Consider the following 22,430-nt stretch of genomic DNA (forward strand, 5'->3'; position numbering starts at 1 on the left):
TGCTAGACGGATACCCGGATACCCTTATCCAACCATATGAATATAGCACATTCATTGACACTGACTACCAAGAGCTATTTAAAGTAGTCCTGGATCCATCAGGGATAAAAATTGTTCAGATTTTTTTATACCTTTTAAAAATCTAATTATACAAAATTACGTACCCAGGTAACCAGTAAGCATTTAAGTGGCATTATATGTGCCTTTACTGCAAAACATTAAATGTCAATAAGCCCTATAGTCGTCTTCAATGCTATTTTAATGCAGGTTTTGGCCCAATATATGGCTGCTTAAATGCTCAATCCTACTTTATCGATAAAATAGAAATTTTGCTGAATAGCATTTATTCAGCATCCGAAATGCTGAATAAATGCTTAATTTTAGAAACAAGAAAAAAGGTTTTTTTAATGGCATTTTTTACATTTTACATTTTTACATTTTACCAGCTGGCCCATAAGAGAGAGATGGTAGTGCGAATATTGTTGCCTAACATGAACAAAACCCCCTTTCAGGAACATTGAAACTTAATCTAACTCATGTCAGAATGCCACCGTCACAAACGTTATACCCAGTTGCAATGAAACAGCTACAGTAGTGCTGCTTTAATGCATCCACCGAAAATAGTACAATAGAATAATCAAATGTAGCTAAACTATGTAATCAGTGACAGGGTTAGGTTAACGACAAGTACTCCTGTCAATGGTCGGAATGGAAAAAAACATTTTGAAAGTACCGATTTCTATTCTCAAATGTAAATTCATTGAACAAATAGTCCCGGTTATATGGTTCCATATTGGAAAACGTTTGACGTATGAACACTACAGGCCTTAAAGACGCACTAATGTTGCTGTTCCATTGCACTTAACGAAAAACAACATTGTGCATTCAAATGCTATTATAAGACTATGCCTCTCATGATTGCTTTGAGAATGCTTATTTAGAACAGCCAGGTTTTCGAAATGCTTATTTACAGCATGGAGCATATGCAATGCCAGTATAATGCTACTATAGTGCTTACTTTAATGCTTATTGGTTACCTGGGTTCTTATTCTGATGCATTCTTGCAGAGAAATAATTGATAGCATTTATATTTATTGCTACTAAAGAATCGGAAAAGAAAATGTAATTTTCTTCTAACTTTCCTTAACGGATCTCGATGGTTAATGAATATTGAGCGTCGTAGGGGAAAATGTTACTAGGTTAAAATATTGCACTATTCCATTTACTTCCGCTATATTCATGGCTCGATGAATAATATCAATGGATATATATAGATCTTTTGATTATTATGTCGATCTCCATCAAAGTTCGTTACTGACCGCAGCGAACAACTGATTGAATTCGATGAAATTTCAACGTCTCAATATCCCTCATCGCCAGCACTCGCCTTCGCCTTCAAGAAACTGAACAGCTGTTCGCAAACAATCCCTTCACGTGGTGCCGGTTTGAAAACAATCCGCTGGTAGAAGTGAGACATCAGCAATTAGGTCCGCTCTTTCCACAAAAGGAACATGCGCACTCGGGGCCAACACGCCGTGATCAAAATATCGACCCGTTTCTGTCGATTTTGCACAAATTTTCACCCATCAGCTCGGTCGCGGTTGTTGGGTTACACGGTCTCGCTGCGAATCAAGTAGAACCAAGTGTGTCCATTTATAAATATCGTTCTCGTCGCGATACGTCGCGGTAGCGTAATGTTCAGGTTTAGTTTGAGTGCAGTAATCCTGCTGGGATCGATTCTGGGACCGGCGCTGGGTCACTACAGTGGTCCGTTCCTGTTCTGGGGAGTGAGCGATTTGAAGGACGTCGAAGTTTCCGCACTGGAGGCACTCGACGATAAGTTTCTTCGGGACTTGTACTCGAATGCGGCCGCGGTGGTGGTTTTTCTGAGAAATGGAACGGCAAAGCTGAACGACGATAATTTTCCCAGCTTCCGGAGAGTGCTCGAGAAGCACGAGTATGTGTACAGTGCCCAGGAGGAGCTAAGTTCGAACCCATTGGATTATAATGTCAATGCTGAGGTAAGCTAATGAAGTGGAAGAAAGATGTTTGTCGTACAATGATGTGCATTTATCTTTTAACTTTCTTTGTGGGTATGATTATGGATTAGATTTTTATAGAGATGTGGCTGAATCAAGTCTAGCATTGCATAATTGTAAAACACTGGAACGATCACTTTGTCATAAGAAACGTTCGTAAAATTCCATTTAATTACACCACTGGATTGTTTTTTTTTTGACAGATACATATTTCGACCTCAACAATAAGGTCGTCTTTGTCAAGTTAAGTACGAGACACTGAAGACGACCTTACTGTTGAGATCGATATACGTATCTGCCAAAGGTACAATCAAGCGGTGGAATTAAATGAAATTGTACAAACTCGTCTAAAATTAATACATTCCACTAAAAGCTCAAAATAATTTTCTTATCATACTAGAAACGCTGGATATGTTGAAAATCATGATTTGATTATTGTCTTGTCTGAAACCTGAAAATAGTGCAATAAATACAAACCGAAAGAACGTTCTTCAAGCTAGATGCAACCAAAATGTATGGACGCTTGGTTCAATTTTGATGTCAAAATGTGTCGGAAAAAATCAGCCTTAGGAATAGAGGGAAAGTCTATGTGAGCAGCCCGCCTATCCTCATCTTACAGGATTATTACTCAGCTGCACTCCGCTTGTATTATTATGTTTCTAATGATATCAATAATCTGGACCTTCAATTTGAATCCAGAGAAAAATAATGTAAAAATCGATTATACTACTCGATCTCTGTATACGACAATGCGAACGGTGAGAAGTATGATTATTCAAAAATGCTTTGATTCGGAAAGAAAAATTTAATGGTTAATTCTTTTAAACATGTCCTATATGCATAAGCATCGGTACCAATGATAAGCTCAACGACTTTGCCCCCAGGAAGTTATAAAATATCTACAAAATATGATTCAAGAGTTCTTCCACTATATTGAAACTTGGTTCATGGAACATCTGCATCGATTCCGAGTTTATCTTATGTTAAGTCTGTTCACGATAAATTTTGGACACTTGGATAATGTCCGAATGACTAGAAAAGAAAGATGTTGAAAGCATTACGTAATGTGGAGATATTCAGTTGTAAGGCCTATGCAGCTTTTAGGACGAGGATGAGATGAAAAGTCGAAGGAACTGATTGAAAACCAGCACACGGTGATCGAAGAACTGGTCACTAAACCCGAGCAGACGAAAATAGCACATTAATATCAAATGTTGATAAGATAGCAAAATGTGATATGGACATGATTGATATAAGAGATAAAAGATAAGACGATAATATCAAAATTTTGCACTAAAATATCATGGGAAGATCAAGTTATGCTATTTGTAATAAGTGATCAATATCATGTGCCATTAGTTTGTTCTTATCCATAGCATATATTGATATTTAAATGATATTTCAGTGCAAATTTTTGATATTGTTGCCTGTTCTTTTATCTCTTATTTTAATCAAGTCCATATCATGTTTTGTTATTCTGTTCATGGCTTCTGCCCGGGAAGTGTGCAAGCTCCAAGATCAAGATGAAACACAGAGCCTTCATGTTCTTGGAGATTTTGATATGTTTTAGCAGAAAGTTCGTCAGCATCAATTCCCGAAAAATCGTAGTCTAACGAAGCCCCAAATAACAAGCATTATTGAAAAGTCGTCTTCCAAAACTCTCAATCTTCCTTCCTGAAGATTTTTACTCATCTAGGAAGCGTTGGTTGAGTAATTTTAGGCCTCTTTAAATGTGGAGCATTCAATTTTGAAGGCGCCACAAGCCAAAAAACTGTTTGCTTCTGGAAGAATTTCAGCACAATCTCGAGTCAAATTGTGCAATGTGTGAGCAGTTGGACAATAGTTTGATGGTGATGTGTGATCACTGATCAATGACAGCAGTGGTTTCATTTCAATTGCGTGGGTGTAGAAGCAAGTGTCGCGGAGCGAGTCGTATGTTAAATGTGCAGGTTTCAGGGCACGGGATCCGTTGAAGTCATCGATCCCAAAGTCTGACAATAATGCTGCCCCAAATAATCAATCCGGTGATGCAGAGCTTCGGAAGCAAGTGCAGTTGTTGCAGAGGGAAATAATGGCCCAGCAAGTACACTTTGAACAGCGGATGAAGAAGATGGACGAAAATTACAGGAAGGTTCTTTGGAGTCAACGCTTGGAATGGTAGCACGAGCAATTTTCAATGCAAAGAAGGAGGCAAGAAGAAAGGGCAGTGTTCTGTAGCTCTTAAGTTGGCTGATTTAGAGCAAGTTTATCTAATTGGATTAGGGTGTACCTAAAAAAAACAGTATTTTTGATCTACTTTTTTTGTTTTAGATTTCTCTAAAAAGTCGTCTTGAAGTGACTTTTAGAGCTCAAAAATATGCAACTTTTGATGGGTAAATATGCTCAATATCTTTTTCCGATCAAAAGTTATAATCGTTTTTCTGTTTCTGAAAAGTATGCTTCAGACCGCAAATGCATCTTTTCTCGTAAATCTTGCAATACGATGATAATGATAAAACTTATAAAAAGTGTTAAAGCTGTAGATTTTTTATTTTTCATTTCTTGAGAATGTCATCTTCTGAAGACTTTTGAAGCTTTTCAAAACGCGTGTTTTGCTATAAGAATATCGTCTGTATCTTCTTCATTTGTCGAGTTATATCAATTTATTTAAAAAAACATGATTTTAGTAAAATTGGTGAAACTTGAGATAAAAAATAACCTATCCCCAATTTTTTGACATAATAAAGAATATTAATTTCTCTTTCTGATGCCGTGTGAATATATTTTTTTGTATTGCCCTAACCGGAGATATCAACTTATGAAAAAAAAAATAATTTTGACAGAAAAAAGATTATAACTTTTGATCGGAAAAGATATTGAGCATATTTACCCATCAAAGTTGCATTTTTTGAGCTTTTGAGCTAAGTTACTGAAGACGACTTTTTCGAGAAATCTAAAACAAAAAAAGCAGATAAAAATATTGTTATTTGAGGTACACCCTAATCCAATTAGGTAAAATTGCTCTAAATCAGCCAACTTAAGAGCTACACAAAAAGTTTTTTAGCAAAATTGATTGGAATAAGCTGCGCTACAACTTTGTAGAACATAACATTTTAATATTCTGAGAAATTAAAAAAAAATCTAATTTTTTTATATGATGGGCCACCCTATTTTTTGGTAGAACCATAATGATGGCCTTACTATTTCGAACAATTTTGTAGAACAACAGTTTTTGCCAAAGTTGTACCGAAAGGCTATCATTTCACTCCGAAAACGAACTTTTTATAGGAGCCTCTGAGACCCATAGTATTATATACCAATCGACTCAGCTCGACGAGCTGAGCACATGTCTGTCTGTCCGTGTGTATGTATGTGTGTATGTGTGTGTATGTGTGTGCACAAAAGCTATAAAAAACATTAGACAACTTTTCGTATAGTAATCCTTAACCGATTTTCTCGCAACAAGTTCCATTCGACAGGGGACAAAGCCTTGTTGATCACTATTGAATTTTATAACGAACGGTCATTGCATTCAAAAGTTATGAAAAAAATGGTACATCGGACCATATAAACCCCATATAAGGTTGGTGTCTTAACTAAATGTGAGAAAGGCACCACCAACGCTAGGTGGATTAATCTGGGTTTTTCTAAAAAATATAGTTTTGGCGTAAAATTCATCTTTCAGCGTAAATCTGTTTCCTGGACCATAGTGCAATGTATGCTGGAGCCATTCCGAAGGCCCGTTCTACAGTGATTTGGTCGTCGGAGAACAGGCAAGTCACCGAAGATGTGGATCATCAAATACATTTGGAGTTGAAGTTATTGGATGAGAACCAAGCAATGGAAAGAAGGCATATCGAAGAACGATTTGCATTTCTACAGCGATCCAGGAATAGGAATGAGACGGGAGCAGTAGGTGGAGTAGAATCTCAGCCAAATGCACAGTCCGCAGGCTTCGGATTAACGATTCCAAACGCGACGGATGCTGCTCATGCCTCGTTTAATGTCTTCAACGAGCTGAGCAGAAGTCAGATTGCAGCTCGACAGGCAGTGGCTCGTGATCTTCCTGTATTCTCCGGTAATCCAGAGGAGTGGCCTTTGTTCTACACAAGCTACCAAAGCTCGACCAGTATGTGTGGGTATAGTGATGAAGAGAATATAACGTTGAAGGTAACGCTGTCAGATTTTGGAGACTGGCTGGGGTAGTTAGTAGAAGCGGCTAGCGAGGTAATCGTCGATCAACGCATTCTGAAAGGGTGAGCAACGAAGCCGGAGAAACGAGTTTATGAACGTACATATGGACACAGCAGATTCGGAATCGGGAATGGTACCTAAGTCAGATGCAAGACCTACAGTTCGAGAATGTGTTGTTTGTAAACAAAATTGCGAATCGTTCGAAGTCTGTGAGCGGTTCAACTCAATGTCTATTAGTGATCGTTGATCAGGGATTCAAGAGTTCAAGCTATGCAGAAAGTACTCGCTCAAGCATTTCGGATCTTATCAAGTTCGAATGCCATGTGGCAGAAATGGATGTAGCTTTATGCAAAATCAATTGTTGCATGATGACTTCAGATACAAGCCGGCTACTGTTCTCACACATTCGGCAGAGACATCGGAGGAAGTCAACACAGAGACAACAACGCAAAGCTGCTATATCCACATCATCACAAACAACAAAGTGCTATTCAGATACGTTCCGGTTACTGTGTATGGCCGAGGATGACGGCTCGTCTTCTTTGTTTATGGAACTGAGTATGTTGGATGAATTAAACATCGAAGGAACAGCTTGTCCATTGTTCTTGAACTGGACACCAGAGCAAGGCCCTTACGAGAAGAAGTCGGCAATTGTAACAATGAAGATTTCTGGTGTGCAACATGGAACGAGAGTCTACGAGATGCCTATGGGTTCACACCGTTCAGAGCTTGGCCCTTCCACCACAGACAGTCGCGATGTCCCAATTCTCTTCACCCTTACTTAAAAGACCTGACGATCAACTCATACGAAGAAGTTTCTCCAAGGATCTTGATCGGTGTCGACAATTGTCACTAAGGTTATGCATTAAACAGTAGGGAAGGAAAATCGAACCAACCAACGGCAGCCAAAACACGCCTCGGCTGGATCGTCTACGGTCCTTGTGCAGAATTACCAAGAATCACGAAGGCAGCCTTCAATGCATTCCAAGGTCTTCAAATATGTTCGTGTAGGAGCGACGGGGTTCTCCTTAGTTGTGCGGTAAGACGCGCGGCTACAAAGCAAGACCATGCTGAGGGTGGCTGGGTTCGATTCCCGGTGCCGGTCTAGGCAATTTTCGGATTGGAAATTGTCTCGACTTCCCTGGGCATAAAGTATCATCGTGTTAGCCTCATGATATACGAATGCAAAAATGGTAACTTGGCTTAGAAACCTCGCAGTTAATAACTGTGGAAGTGCTTAATGAACACTAAGCTGCGAGGCGGCTCTGTCCCAGTGTGGGGATGTAATGCCAATAAGAAGAAGAAGAAGGAGCGACGAAGAAACCAGCCTGAACGCAGCGTTGAAAGAATATTTTTCGATTGAATGTTTAGGAATCTATAAGCCATTGAAACCGTTGGTTTCAAAAGATGATGAGCGCACAGAGAAGCTTTTTCGATCGAAATCTAGCCTGCAGAGCGATCGGTTTGAAACAGGACTACTGTGGCGGCTCGACAATCCAACGTTACCGAACAGTAGAGGCATGGCTATGAAGCGTTTGGTTTGTTTAGAGAAGAGAATGGATCGTGAACCACAGCTGGCAGACACGTTACGAATCAGAATACAGGAATATTTGCAGAAAGGGTACCTATCTGAAACAATTAACTCCTGCTGAAGCGGCAGTAAAGTATCCAAGAGACTGGTATCTGCCAATTTTCCCGGTAACTAATCCCAACAAACCTGGAAAGATTAGAATCGTTTGGGATGCTGCAGCGACTGTTGGAGGATCCTAATCAGTAGCCGTCTCTGCTGGCGGTGCTTTACGGATTTCATCAGCACAAAATTGCTATCGTGGCGGACATTCGTGAAGTGTTCCACCAAGTCTTGGTCAGGCATGAAGATCAACACAACCAGAAGATCCTGTGGAGGGACAGCGATCGCAGTCTACAACCTGAAGGGTACGAGATGCAAGTGATGACCTGCGGAGCATCCTGTTCTCCCAGCTGCACGCGGTATGTGAAGAACGCTAACACAGATAGGATCCAAGAAATGTTTCCGCAAGCTGTCCGGTGTATCAAGGAAGCGCACTACATGGATGATATGCTGGTTAGTGTTGAACACGAAGAAAAAGCAGTAATTCATTCATTCTCAAGATGGGTTCGAGCGACGTAATTGGTTGTCGAGTTCCAGGAAGGTTCTGACGTGCGTGGACGAAACTTGGACTGCCGGAACGGAGTTTAAAACTGGGTTCGGAGATCGCTGCGGAGAAAATTCTGGGAATGTGGTGGAACACTGAGACAGACATATTAACGTTCAAGCTTTCAGCTCGACTACATGGAGAATTTATTTATTATTCTTTAGCAAGAAGTGTGGCGATCCGGTGTAGGTTCGCATGAACAAATTCCTGTTCACCTGATCGAAAAGTGGAAGCTTTGGCTACAAGTTTTACCCACAGTCGAGAAAATTCAGGTGCCACGCTGCTATCGGGTGAAGACTACATTCGGAGGAATATTTTTTCCACGTATTTGTAGACGCTAGCGAGAATGGATATATGCAATAGTAGCCTATCTACGGTTCCAAGAAAACAGTGTGATTGAGTGTGCACCAATAGGTGCGAAGACACGTGTGGCGCCGTTGAAGTATTTGTCCATACCGCGCCTTGAATTGCAAGCTGCCGTCATCGGATCTCGTCTGACGGAGAAGATCTGCGAGTCAAATCAGATAAAAATTAGAGAGCGTTTTTTCTTGTCAGACTCGAAAGGCACAGTTTCCTGGATTAGAAATGATAATCGACACTGCAGCTCATTCGTTGCAGTTAGATTTGGCGAGATTCTAGAGACTACCGAGGTAAGCGAGTGGAATTGGATTCCAACCAAGTTGAACGTGGCGGATGAAGGTACCAAATAACAAAAGCCTAGAGTTTCTACACCTGAAGAAGTTTTATTGGCCACAGTTCGAAGCACTGGCTGGTACCACATCTGAAGAACTTCGTGCGGAGTAAAAGGAGTACAATCCCAAGGAAAACTCCGATCACTGGTCCACTATTCATTTCATTTATTTAGTTAACATCTAAACAGATAACACTGAATCAACAATTTGACGCCACAATGCACGGTTCGAGGCTACATCTCTCCATCCTCGGGTACGCCCCACGCTCGCCAAGTCGTTCTGGTCCACTAGCTCAGGAGAAGTTTCAGCGTGCAGAGCAAGTCATCTACAACCAAGTTCAACGCCAAACATTTCTAGAATAAATGACGCTACTTTCTCATAGCGATTCCGAGTTACCACATCGAAAGTGGAAGGGTGTATTGTCAAAATCCAGCCCACTCTTCAAATTGAGTCTAATGATCAACGAACTTGGAGGTTTACGGATGCGAAGCCATATCTATGCATGCCAATATGCTGCAGAGTCAGTGAAGAATCCAATCCTACTATCGAAAACAATTGCCGGTTGCCGAATATAATCAAAAGGTTCCGACATATTAACCATGAAACGGCAATGAATAAAATTAGTCAGAAATACCATATTCCCAGAATCCATTCTGTTTTCAACAAGGTTCACCGAAATTGTCAGCTATGTAAAATCTTGAAAGCATGACCACAACCCCCAATGATGGCTGAACACAAATGATGGTTTGAGTGTGGACTGTGCATGCCAAAGGAGTGTTGTAGCGCAGTATTTTTTTTTTTTTTTTTTTTTTTTTTTTAATTAATTTTATTTGCTAATTATCTAATACATGCATTTATCTCTTAGACTAGGTGTTCCGTGTTTTCTTAACACTATCATCCTTATTTGCTATGTTACTTTTTAGTTATTATTAATACATTTCAATTGCCTCTGGCAGTTAGAATTTTTCCTCTGGTTGAATTGAACCATGTAGGAATTACAATGTTTTCAACTTAAACTAATCTTAACCTATTTTATACTAAGGGTACAAGGAGTTAATCGTTGCAATACAGTCAAACCTCCATGAGTCGATGTTCTATGACTCGATATCGACTCATGGAAGCAAATTATTCCATACTAAAATTTATTTTCTGGGTTACTGTGATGGTCCCTGCAAAAAGCTTTTCAAGGATGTTTTATTCCACATCTCGATATTTCCATGAGTCGATGGTCCCTTCAATATCGACTCATGGAGGTTTGACTGTAGAAGATTGCAACGATTTTTGTCTAAAATTGGAAATTATTTTGTTGGACATTTGTTGCAATGTCTCAATATTAGAAATTCTATGAAGTTCATTGGTACTATACCACGGAGGCAACTTCAGAATCATTTTCAGAATTTTATTTTGAATCCTCTGAAGTGCCTTCTTTCTGGTATTGCAGCAACTAGTCCATATTGGCACAGCATACAACATGGCAGGTCTAAAAATTTGTTTGTAAATCAAAAGTTTGTTCTTAAGACAAAGTTTTGATTTTCTGTTTATAAGTGGATATAGACACTTAATAGGGGTAACGGCTCAAACCTTGGCCCATTATGCTACGGTTGAGCACATTTAGCGTTATAAATCTTCATATATTGCATTTCCAACCAGAATTATTCCACCAACCGGCTTGCTTACATTTGGTGTTGACGCCAAATAGCAAAAAACGGCGATGAATGTCCGCAATATCTCATTTAAACCAGCGAAAGTCTCGAGAGAAATTGACAAAATGTCGGCATCCTTGTCCCTATCAGGTGGATCATTTTTCAGCCCACTTGGGGCGAGTGATTGTTGATTTCGAACATACGAAAGATAAAGATGGGTTGCTGTTTGTAGTACCAGTCATTTTGCTTGCGTTGAATAAAGGCAGCATGCAAACAAATAGAGAAAATCAAATCATCTGATTGAGCGTGAATTCTAATTGGTTGCATGTAAAATACTACCACACGGATTGTGAGAGTGGGTTCCTGATTCCCCCAATAGCATGCTTACCAAGGACATGCTAACGAAAATACTATTATATGAATCATTTATTTCCCAAATATTTACCATATTTGCAAGTGAAGAAAGAAAGAAAAATGAAAACAGTATTAAAAATTGCAATTGCAAAAAGGCTACATGTTCTAGCCCTCATGTTATGCCTTCAAACAAATTGCATACGTTAATTATTGGCTGCCGCATAATTTTGAGATTTACTGCTAGTTGAAACCATGGCAGTTGTGTTGCTCTCGCTCTCGCGATACTCTCAAAGAAACTTTTTTCCAAAAATTTAATGTAAACAATGCTTTATGTGGGGATGATGCATATCGCACTACTGAAGAAAGCCAATTGTAAAACTTTTTCTATGCAATTCCTTGCTTTGTACTGTGCATAAACAGTTATAACTGAGCCAACTACCTGATATTATTACACAATTATTCATAAATACAATTATTGGATGCTTGTTTTCAACTCTGCCTGCATTGAAGTTTCATGATTGGTACGTGCGTACACTCCTCTCTATATCGATCAGCTGTTGTGAATTCTCTCAAATCTCTCACGTGTTTCAACTTCCCGAGTTGAAAGAATACTTTTTCGGTATCATTTTACAGATCAAAATGCTTTTTGCAAGCAATAGTAGATCTGAATTATGATGAAGATATTTGTCGAGTAAATTGACTTGAAATTATTCACATGAAATGACGTTGAAAGTTTATCTAATGAAATATACGATCCATTATATCGTTCCATTATTAAATGAAAAAATGTTTGTAGGATTCGCGCGAAAGAAGATATTCATACACTAATTGAATCATTTATTTGCGAAATTATGAAGAAAATGGTGTAATGAACCCAAAAGGTTGATGCTTGAATCGCTTTCGCTTGAATCGTATTTGGAAGCCGTAAGGTAGGCAATTATTTTTAGTATGTTGTGCGAATGAAAGCGATTATATCGTGTTTCGAGAAAAGTATCAACCCATTCACAAACTACATGACGTTTTAGGTTGTGGGAGGGTACTTGTCTGAGCGTTAAGGACTTTATAAATTTCAGAACTCTACAATACATTGAGCATTACTAGAGGCTTGGTGTGGGTTGATTTTAGCGTTATGTAATTTGTGAATGAAACTTAACCGCTGAGTGGATTCACCTGTGTTTACAAAAATTCTCAGCATCTCAATCGCAAGCATCGGATATTCTATCTATCTGCAGCTTTCGGTTATTTTCTCCAGTACGGGTTATTGGTGAGAATGTTTTGATTTTAGAGTTTCACCTATACTAACGTATTGCTACAAATCGAAAGCGCATGCCAACATTTGACTACGGGTGCCCCCAGTATTGTCCAGAAAAGTTTTGGTTGATAATGTCGCTATACTAATAGAAATTGTGAAATAAAAATGATAGCTGACATAGTGTGCTTGTTATCCATTCATCTGATGTGCGAAAGCAGGTATGTTCATTCAGAAAACTCTTTTATTGGGCAAAAGAAAAACTCTAGTACAGCCAGCCTGCGTAAGTCAACGAAACATGGCTGCTAAAAAACCGAGTCAAAGTGATTTTTTACGCAACATAATTGCTTTTAATAGTTTAAGAAGTGTATAAATCTAGATTTATGAAGCAGATATATGTTTGATACACTTTTCTAAAGAAGCAGTGATTAAAATCTCACTACAAATCGACGTATTATCGCTGAAATATTGATTAATTTGCGTGATGAGCCAATGTTACATCCAGGGCCAACATTACCGCCGGTTACCCTATATTTGTTACATTTGGCTTGAAGGCCTTCAATGTGATTTTTAAAAGTTAATTTTTGATCTAGCAGAAGTCCTAAATATTTAGCTTCGCTAGACCAATTAATTGGAGCCCCATTCATAGTGACAATATGTCTGCTAGAAGGTTTCAAATAAGAAGCTCTCGGCTTATGTGGGAAAATTATAAGCTGAGTTTTGGAAGCATTCGGGGAAATTTTCCATTTTTGCAAGTAAGTGGAGAAAATATCCAAACTTTTTTGCAATCTACTACAAATGACACGAAGGCTTCGCCCTTTGGCTGAGAGACCTGTGTCATCTGCAAACAAAGATTTTTGACACCCTGGTGGTAAATCAGGTAAGTCAGAAGTAAAAAATGTTATACAATATGGGCCCCAGTATGCTGCCATGGGGACACCAGCTCTTACAGGTAATCTATCAGATTTAGTATTCTGATAGTTTACCTGCAGTGAGCGATCTGATAAATAATTTTGGATCAGTTTAATGATGTACAGAAAATTAAAATTCATCAATTTTACAATTAAACCTTCATGCCAAACACTGTCAAATGCTTTCTCTATATCAAGAAGAGCAACTCCAGTCGAATATCCTTCAGATTTGTTGAGCCGAATTAAATTCGTTACTCTTAATAACTGATGGGTGGTTGAATGCCTATGGCGAAAACCAAATTGCTCATCAGCAAAAATAGAATTGTCATTAATATGAACCATCATTCTATTTAAAATAATCTTTTCAAACAGTTTGCTTATTGAAGAAAGCAAACTGATTGGGCGATAACTAGAAGCCTCAGCTGGATTTTTGTCCGGCTTCAAAATTGGAACAACTTTGGCGTTTTTCTATTTATCTGGAAAGTATGCCAATTGAAAACATTTGTTAAATAAATTAACCAAAAGAAAAAAGAGCTCTCAGGAGTTTTTGAAAAGTATGTAGAAAATACCATCATCACCCGGGGCTTTCATATTTTTAAATTTTCTAGTTATAGATCTCACTTCATCCAAATTAGTTCCCAACGAAGGGTCAAAAACATTCTCTTGATTGAGAATGTCTTCGAAGCTCCGTGTAACCTGATCCTCAATTGGACTAGTGAGACCTAGACTAAAATTATGGGCACTCTCGAACTGCTGAGCAAGTTTTTGAGCCTTTTCGCCATTTGTTAATAAAATTTTATTTCCCTCTTTAAGCGCTGGAATTGGCTTTTGAGTTTTTTGAGAATTTTCGTTAATTTCTATCTTCGATCCAACTTCGAGACATTATTCTCAAAGTTGGTATTTCTCAGAATAGCGAATCGTTTTTTAATTTCATTTTGCAAATCTCGCCAAATAACTTTCAACGCGGGATCGCGAGTTCTTTGGTATTGCCTTCTTCTCACATTTTTAAGACGGATCAGTAGCTGAAGATCGTCGTCAATAATAATGGAGTTGAATTTAGTTTCACATTTAGGAATTGCAATGCCTCTGGCTTCGACAATTAAATTTGTCAAAGATACGAGAGCATTATCAATATCACTTTTGGTATCGAGAGGAATATCAACATCAAAATTCCTATCGATATACGTTTTATATAAATCCCAATCAGCTCTATGATAATTAAAAGTAGAGCTGATTGGATTATAAATGGCTTCTTGTGAGATTTCAAATGTCACAGGAAGATGATCAGAGTCAAAGTCAGCATGAGTTACCAATTGGCCACACAGCTGACTTGAATCCGTTAAAACTAAATCAATTGTAGAAGGATTTCGACTGGAAGAAAAACAAGTTGGTCCATTGGGATATTGAATAGTATAATATCCCGCAGAACAATCTTCAAATAAAATTTTACCATTGGAATTGCTTTGAGCATTATTCCATGAACGGTGTTTGGCATTGAAGTCACCAATTACGAAGAATTTTGATTTGTTGCGAGTCAGAATTTGAAGATCAGCTTTCAACAAATTCTTTTGCTGCCCATTGCATTGAAAAGGCAAGTAGGCTGCAATGAAGGAAAATTGTCCAAAATTTGTTTCAACAGAAACTCCCAAGGTTTCAAAAACTTTGGTTTCAAACGAAGAAAATAATTTATGTTTGATTCGTCTATTAATGACAATGGCGACCCCACCACACGCGCTGTCAAGACGATCATTTCTGTAGATAAAATAATTTGGATCTCTTTTAATGGAGAGTCCTGGTTTTAAATAAGTTTCAGTTATAATGGCAATATGCACATTATGAACTGAAAGGAAGTTGAATAATTCATCTTCCTTACCCTTTAGAGAGCGGGCATTCCAATTTAGAACTTTCACACAATTATTTGGATCCATTGAAACGGAGTCCAATAACAATTTTTTGTGTGTACTTTATACCAACCTGAACAGCTTCAGGAATGGTATTTGCTTTGAACATTGAATCAATCATGTGATGCAATTGTTCAGTTAAAAAATCAAAATCGGAAGCAGTCATGCTACCTGAATCGGCAACATGACCGTTATTTTCCGTTGGGACATGGGTATAAACCTCATTTTGAGAAGAGAAATTTTGTCTACCAGCAGCGATGTTTGCATACGTAGGTACATTCGAAAAATTGGAATTTACTGAAGTGCTTGCTACCCGTTGACGAGCGGCAAAATTTGTTTGTGAATTGTGGTGGGTATGAATTGCTCGACCGGTAACCGGTTTCGAAATTTGAGCGTTTGAAAAATTTCTACCCGTCGAATCTGGGATCCGATTGGAATTTCCCGTCATCAATTTTGCACGGGAATTCAAAACTTTTTTGCGTGAAGGGCATTCCCAGAAATTGGATTTATGATTGCCCCACAGTTTGCGCACTTAAATTTATTGGAATCTTCTCTCACAGGACATGCGTCCTTGGCGTGAGAGGTTCCACCACAAATCATGCATTTAGCATCCATGTGACAATGTTTGGTTCCATGACCCCACTTTTGGCACTTACGGCACTGGGTGGGGTTTTGGAAATTTCCCCCAGGCCTGCGGAAAAGTTCCCATGTAACACGGACATGAGACATAATACAGGCCTTTTCCAAACTTTTCATATTATTTAGTTCACTTTTGTTAAAATGAACTAAATAAAATTCTTGAGAAATGCCTCTCTGGGAAGTACCAGAATGGGATTTCTTTTTCATCTTAATTACTTGGACTGGTGAAAATCCAAGTAATTGAGAAATTTCAATTTTAATCTCATCCAGTGATTTATCATCACTGGGGAGACCTTTCAAGACGACTTTGAACAATCGCTCAGTTTTGTCGTCGTATGTGAAGAATTTATGGCGCTTCTCAGTTAAATAGTGAAGAAGACGTTTGCGATCGTCAAAGGATCCCGGCAAAACGCGGCAGTCACCCTTCCTAGCAATCTGAAATGAAACCTTGATCCCCTGAAGGTTACTCAAAATCTCATTCCGGAAGCCAGAAAACTCGGCAACAGATACCACAATCGGCGGAATCCTTTGCTTTTTCGCATGAATCGAATCACCTGGGCTAGATTCGATTTGCTCAATATCATCATTAATCAAATCGAACTGATTGCTCAGTTCGATAGGAGAAAAATTATTTCAAACATTAGAGTTTGAAGGAATATCTGAATTCTCCAGCTTCCTTCTATTTTTTCCGCGCTTGGGCAGGATGGTCTTGAAACCTTGTTTCTTAGAAGGAAGTGGAGAATTCAAAGACTCCCCCTTCCTCTTGTTTTTATTAATACTCATTGCTGAGCGTGGAGACGTGACCTTCTAAGAGGTTTTTTCCCAGAACGGTGTCCCTGCAGGATTACCACCGCTTGTCGGAATTTCTTCTACTTCTTTCTTTAATTTCTTTTACTTCCGCAAACGGGTCCAACGTAAAACGAAGGCACGGGTCCTTGCAAAGATCGTAACGGGATCAGTGGGTACAAATAGCGCTAAGAAACACCGTTGAAATTAAAATAGCTTCGGGTAGTATTAAAAACTTCCTTCCGCAAAGAGAGAAAGAACCGCACGAGCGCAGTATCGTTGATTGGTTCCTACTAATGGCTATTGACGAATTTCGCGCCAACTCGACCAGCGGTTGGCAGCACCATCTCAGAATCGAATGAAACTTGGTGGGCATAAAGATATGGTATTTCTAAGCCATTCTGCATACTTAGTTTTTCAAAAATTGTCAAGAGTAACATTTGATGAGGGCCTAATTTTTTTCATGGATTTTTTATAAATCGATGTAACTCTAAAATGACAAGACCTACAAAAAAGTGTTGTATGGCGGACTGTCGTGAAATTCTCAGAAGTTTTTTGGAAAAATATCCAAAAAATAAAATACAGATTTCTACACTGAAAAAAATTAGTTTTAAAAATTAAAATCGATATTACAAAAAAACCTCATCTCAGAAATCGATGAAATTTTTTCTGCAGATAGGTATATTAATTATCTAACTTTCCTGGGAATAATGTTCCTGTGACATATTTAAGGAAAAAAAGTTTTTCTAACAAAAACTTTTTTCATGTCCATATTGAGTGAAAATTTATCAGCGTGTTTTATACGTACAGCGCCAATTATAGGTTCAGCAGCCTATCATCAACCAACGACACATTTTGGATGTATAAAAAATTGTTTGGGAAACAATTTAGCATAATCTAACATAATTGTGGACCAACATTTGAAAAGGGTTTATGTTTTATTTGACTTTTTGTATCGAAGTAACTTAAAAACAATTACAAAAAATAATTACTTTGAAAACGGGTAATGTTGCCGAAACGAAACTGAAGTGATATTTAATTGTAATAGTGGAAAAGAAGATACCACCTGGCGGTTCGCTACAGTATCGACTATACGACCAGCATTCAGCGGACGGAAGAAGGGGCGAGGTCTAGTCCTCGTATGTGGAAGACATCATACTTCGATGACGAGGTGTTTAAGGAAGCGCTCCGACGGGAGCACAATACTCTCGGTCTGAGCGGCGAGCCGCTGGTAACAGTACTCTCGCGTGCATGCGATGCCACCATGCCTAGGAAAGTCCACCCTAGGAATGGGAGACCACCGGCTTACTGGTGGACTCAAGCAATTGCGAACCTGCGCCGCGCCTGCTTACGGGAAAGTAGGCGGATGCAGCGAGCACGCACAGAAAAGGAGCGTGTTGAACGACGGTTGGCGTTTGTGGCTGCTAGAGCCGCTCTGAAGACTGAGATTAGATCAAGCAAAAAAGCCTGGGGTGACGCCTATAGGGTCGTAATGGCCAAGACACGTGGGGCGATGGCCCCTGCAGAGCGGTCTCCAGAGATGCTAGAGAGGATCTCCTCGGGGCTCTTCCCACGTCGCGACCCAAGTCCCTGGCATCCCTTTGTGGAGCTGCCACGGGCCAGGGTGGCCGACGAGGGAAGAGTAACTGTGGCGGAACTTGCGGGGATTGTACAGTCCCTTAGTGTAGGTAAGGCGCCAGGACCGGATGGTATTCCGAACCTGGCCATCAAAGCGCCCATTTCCGAGGCTCCCGAGATGTTCAGATCTGTCATGCAGAGATGCCTAGACGAGGGAGTCTTCCCTGAAGCATGGAAAAGGCAGAGCTTGGTCCTATTGCCAAAGGCGGGAAAACCATTGGGGGATCCGTCGGCATATAGACCAATATGCCTGCTTGATACGGTGGGGAAGGTTCTCGAGAAGATCATCCTCAACAGGTTGTTGATACGCACGGAGGGTGCGGATGGTCTATCGAGTAACCAGTTTGGCTTCCGAAAGGGTAAGTCGACCGTAGACGCTATCTTGTCGGCTACCAAATCCGCGGAGATAGCTATCCAGCGTAAGAGGAGGGGAGTTCGCTATTGTGCAGTAGTGACTCTCGACGTGAGGAATGCTTTCAATAGTGCCAGTTGGGCAGCTATTGCAGATGCGCTCCTGCGTCTTGGAATTCCCGAGTACCTGTACAAGATTCTCGGAAGCTACTTCCAGAATCGAGTACTGGTATACGACACGGAGGCGGGTCGGAAGTGCGTTGACATAACCTCAGGGGTTCCGCAAGGTTCCATACTGGGTCCGGTGTTATGGAACATCATGTACGCCGGTGTCTTGAGGTTGAAGTTCCCGGTGGGCGTGGTAATCGTCGGCTTCGCTGACGATATTACGCTGGAGGTCTACGGCGAATCGATCGAAGAGGTGGAGTTGGAGAGGTGGAGCCCACTCGATTGCAATTGTGGAGGAGTGGATGAGTTCCAGGAAGTTAGAACTGGCTCACCACAAGACTGAGGTGGTAGTTGTTAACAACCGAAAGTCGGAGCAACAAGCGGTGATAAGGGCAGGCAACTGCACGGTCACCTCTGAACGCTCCATCAAACTATTGGGGGTAATGATCGACGATAAGCTCACCTTTGGTAGCTACGTCAATTACGCCTGCAAGCGTGCCTCCACAGCTATAGTGGCATTATCCCGGATGATGTCCAATAGCTCTGCGGTTTATGCCAGCAAGCGAAAGCTTCTGGCTAGCGTTGCTCTGTCCATACTGAGGTATAGGGGTGGCCAGCTTGGGGCACGGCCGTGCGTATTAACTGCTACAGAACGAAATTAGAAAGTACGTATAGGCTCATGTGCCTAAGAGTTGCGAGCGCGTACCGTACCGTGTCGCACGATGCACTTTGCGTCATCACCGGTATGATGCCTATTGACATCGTTATCGGTGAAGACATAGAGTGCTTCGAAATGCGCGGCACGAGAGGCATCCGTAGGACTGTCAGGTTGGCCTCAATGGTCAAATGGCAGCGTGCGTGGGACAGTTCCACTAAGGGTAGATGGACACATAGGTTGATACTGGAGATAGGTACGTGGGTCAAGAGGCGCCATGGGGAAAAATCACTTTCCACCCGACCCAGGTCCTTACAGGCCATGGTTGCTTCAGACAGTACCTACACCGGTTCGGACACTCGGCTTCGCCCGAGTGTCCGGTGTGCGTACGTTTAGAGGAAACGGCGGAACACGTGTTGTTCGCGTGCCCGCGTTTTCGCACAATGCGTGACCACATGCTTGCCACATGTGGTCTGGACACTACCCCGGACAACCTAGTTCGGAGGATGTGTAAAGATGAAGTTGGCTGGAACGCCGTTTTATCGGCTATCGTCCAAATCGTCTCGGAGCTACACAGAAGGTGGTGCGTGGACTCGAGGAATGGCTAGTTCAGGCGCAAATAAGAGGTGGTCCAAGGGTTCGGAGTTGGCTTCATGGGTCATACCGGTGCCCTGTGGTCGAACTCGATCCTTTTATCGAACAAGTGGCCGCGTGAAGAACAACATGGTATCGTCGCTTTCGCGGCGTCGGTCAACCGGGCGGGTTCCGGAAAGGTGTCCTCGTCAAGGCTGGGGCAGGCGTAGGCACCGCGTTGGCAAGTCCCTCTGTGTGCTGGCGAATAGGCCCTATCGCAGAGAGGTCAACTTGGGGTGCACGCGGCATCATCATTCTTGATACCAGTCGTGCAGAGGGAAGCAGGCGCGAAGTCGACCCTGCCCACCTTCCGAGGACATAGGGCGTGGTAAGGCCGCCTGGAAAGCCGGCAATGCGCTGGCACGATACCATGGTGTTCTTCTAAAAAAGTGAGTCACGATGTTCGATGCTGCAAGGACACGCAGCTAACCTCGAGGGTGCGTTATGCACTGGCCCCCCTTTGAAGCATTACTTTCTGGTTGTACCGAAGGGACGATGGGCTTGGCGGAAATGGAAATGGTTTAGCGGGTCGGGGATGCAGTCCTGCCTCCCTCATTGGAGGTGGCCTCTAACCCCGCACTTCCTGGACAACCCAGGATGTCTGTTGAGCAGATTCCCCCTCCATTGCTTAGGAAGAAAAAAAAAACACACCCACATGTGGTGCACGGGGAGTGTTCCTACTTCGGTAGGGTAGCATGTAGTCTTCTTCGGCAGGGGCTCTCCGGCCTGTGCTAAGAAAGGTGTGTCGTAGCGGGTAACCGCTATCGTCATCCCGAGGCATAGCTGATGTTTGTGCATAGACTACATGCTGAGGTAGGAGTGTTTTAGCGTAGTATCTGTTGGCTCAGGCAGAGACCGCTATTGACTCCTCGAGGCATGGCAGTAGAGTGTTAAAGTGAGCATCCAAGTAAGTCTCAAATGGTGTGAGTGCTTGTGTGAATGAGTACATTAAGTACAGCCTATCATCCAGAAGTGCTGTCCCTGGGGGAAATTTTGGTTGGTGTCCAAGGAGGTTTTAGTGGGTGAGAGTCCCTCACTCCAGTACACTGACATGTGGTAGCTTGGCAACTACTACGCGTGTGCTGGTCAGTGCATTAGGATTACTCCTAGCAAAAAAAGTTTCCGCAGGTTACTTCTACAGCTCTCGCCTGGCACCTAGATACTGGCACCTTGGAGCTGTTGGACATCATCCTCGATAATGCCGCAACAGTAATCGAGAGCCTCTTGCACGCATAGTTGACATGGCTGCCGAAGGTCTATTATGACCCCAAGGAGTTTCAAAATCCACTTTGGTACGATTGCGACTTCACCCACGTGAATCACTGCATGTTGAACCGATTTGCGTTTGTTGACGATAACCACCTCCGTCTAATGTTGAGCGAGCTCCAGGCCTCTAGCGCTCGTCCAATCTGCCAACGTGCTGACCGCGTGTGCTGCGGTCAGTTTTACTTCGGGAATGGACTCCCCGTAGACTTCCAATGTTATGTAATAGGGACGCTTCTCTGGCCAGCATCGGTCTCGTATAAGTAGTACACGGTTCTGGAAATAGCTTTCCCAAATCCAGTACAGGCCCACCGGCAGGCCAAGCCGGTGTAATGAGAGCACATTGGCATCCCTGCTTGTGCTGTTGAATGCGTTCTTCACATCAAGTGTCACTAAAACACAATACCGAATACTTCGCCTTTTCTGTTAGGTCGCTATCTCCAACGTCCAACGTGGACTTACCCTTACGAAAACCTGATTGCTTGACAGACCGTCGGTACCCTCTACGTACGGGGTCAGCCTGTTGAGGATGATTTTCTCTAGTAACTTGCCCGTCGTGTCTATAAGACGTATTCTGCCGCTAACCGCAAGTCGAGCACATCTGTATATGGGACTCCATATACAGATGTGCTCGACTTGCGGTTAGCGGCAGTATTGGTCTATACACCGACGGGTCACTTGGCGGCTTCCCAACCTTCAGTAATAGCACCAATTTATGCAATTTCTATCTTTCGGGGAATCTACACTCATCAAGGCATCTCTGCATAGCTAGCCTGAACATGTTCGGGTTCACTATGATTGCTGCCTTGAGAGCGTTATTCGGAGTTCCATCAGGCCCTGGAGCTTTGTTCGTTACCAGGGATTTGGCCACCGCGAGTAACTCTTTGTTCGTCATTCGACGACAAACCCTAGTTGATCACTATTGAATATAATCACGGTGTTTTGCACCATATAAGCTTGGTTGGTTGATTCGCAATACAGCGTTTGCAAGAGCCATAATATACGCATTTTTTATGATATGTATCACACTAAGGCGAAACCATACGATTGAATCGAGAAAGGCATCATCACCGCTCGGTGGATTGATCTGGGTTTATTTTCATAAATGCCTAATTATTGAAAAAAAAATCACTTTAGATACCACGCGCATGATGTGCGATA

General features: G+C 41.4%; 1 protein-coding gene across 1 annotated transcript in view; it reads left to right on the forward strand.

Annotated features, from left to right (window-relative positions):
• Positions 1–1,572: 1,572 nt before the first annotated feature.
• The window catches only part of LOC134216519 (uncharacterized), a 43,734-nt gene continuing 22,876 nt past the window's right edge, over positions 1,573–22,430 (forward strand). Inside the window, exon 1 of the mRNA XM_062695412.1 lies at positions 1,573–2,021. Within this exon, the coding sequence (XP_062551396.1) occupies positions 1,695–2,021 (327 nt within the window). The 5' untranslated portion in view covers positions 1,573–1,694. The remainder of the gene's footprint in view (positions 2,022–22,430) is intronic.

This window comes from Armigeres subalbatus, chromosome 1 (assembly GCF_024139115.2).
Source record: "Armigeres subalbatus isolate Guangzhou_Male chromosome 1, GZ_Asu_2, whole genome shotgun sequence".
NCBI lineage: Eukaryota > Metazoa > Arthropoda > Insecta > Diptera > Culicidae > Armigeres > Armigeres subalbatus.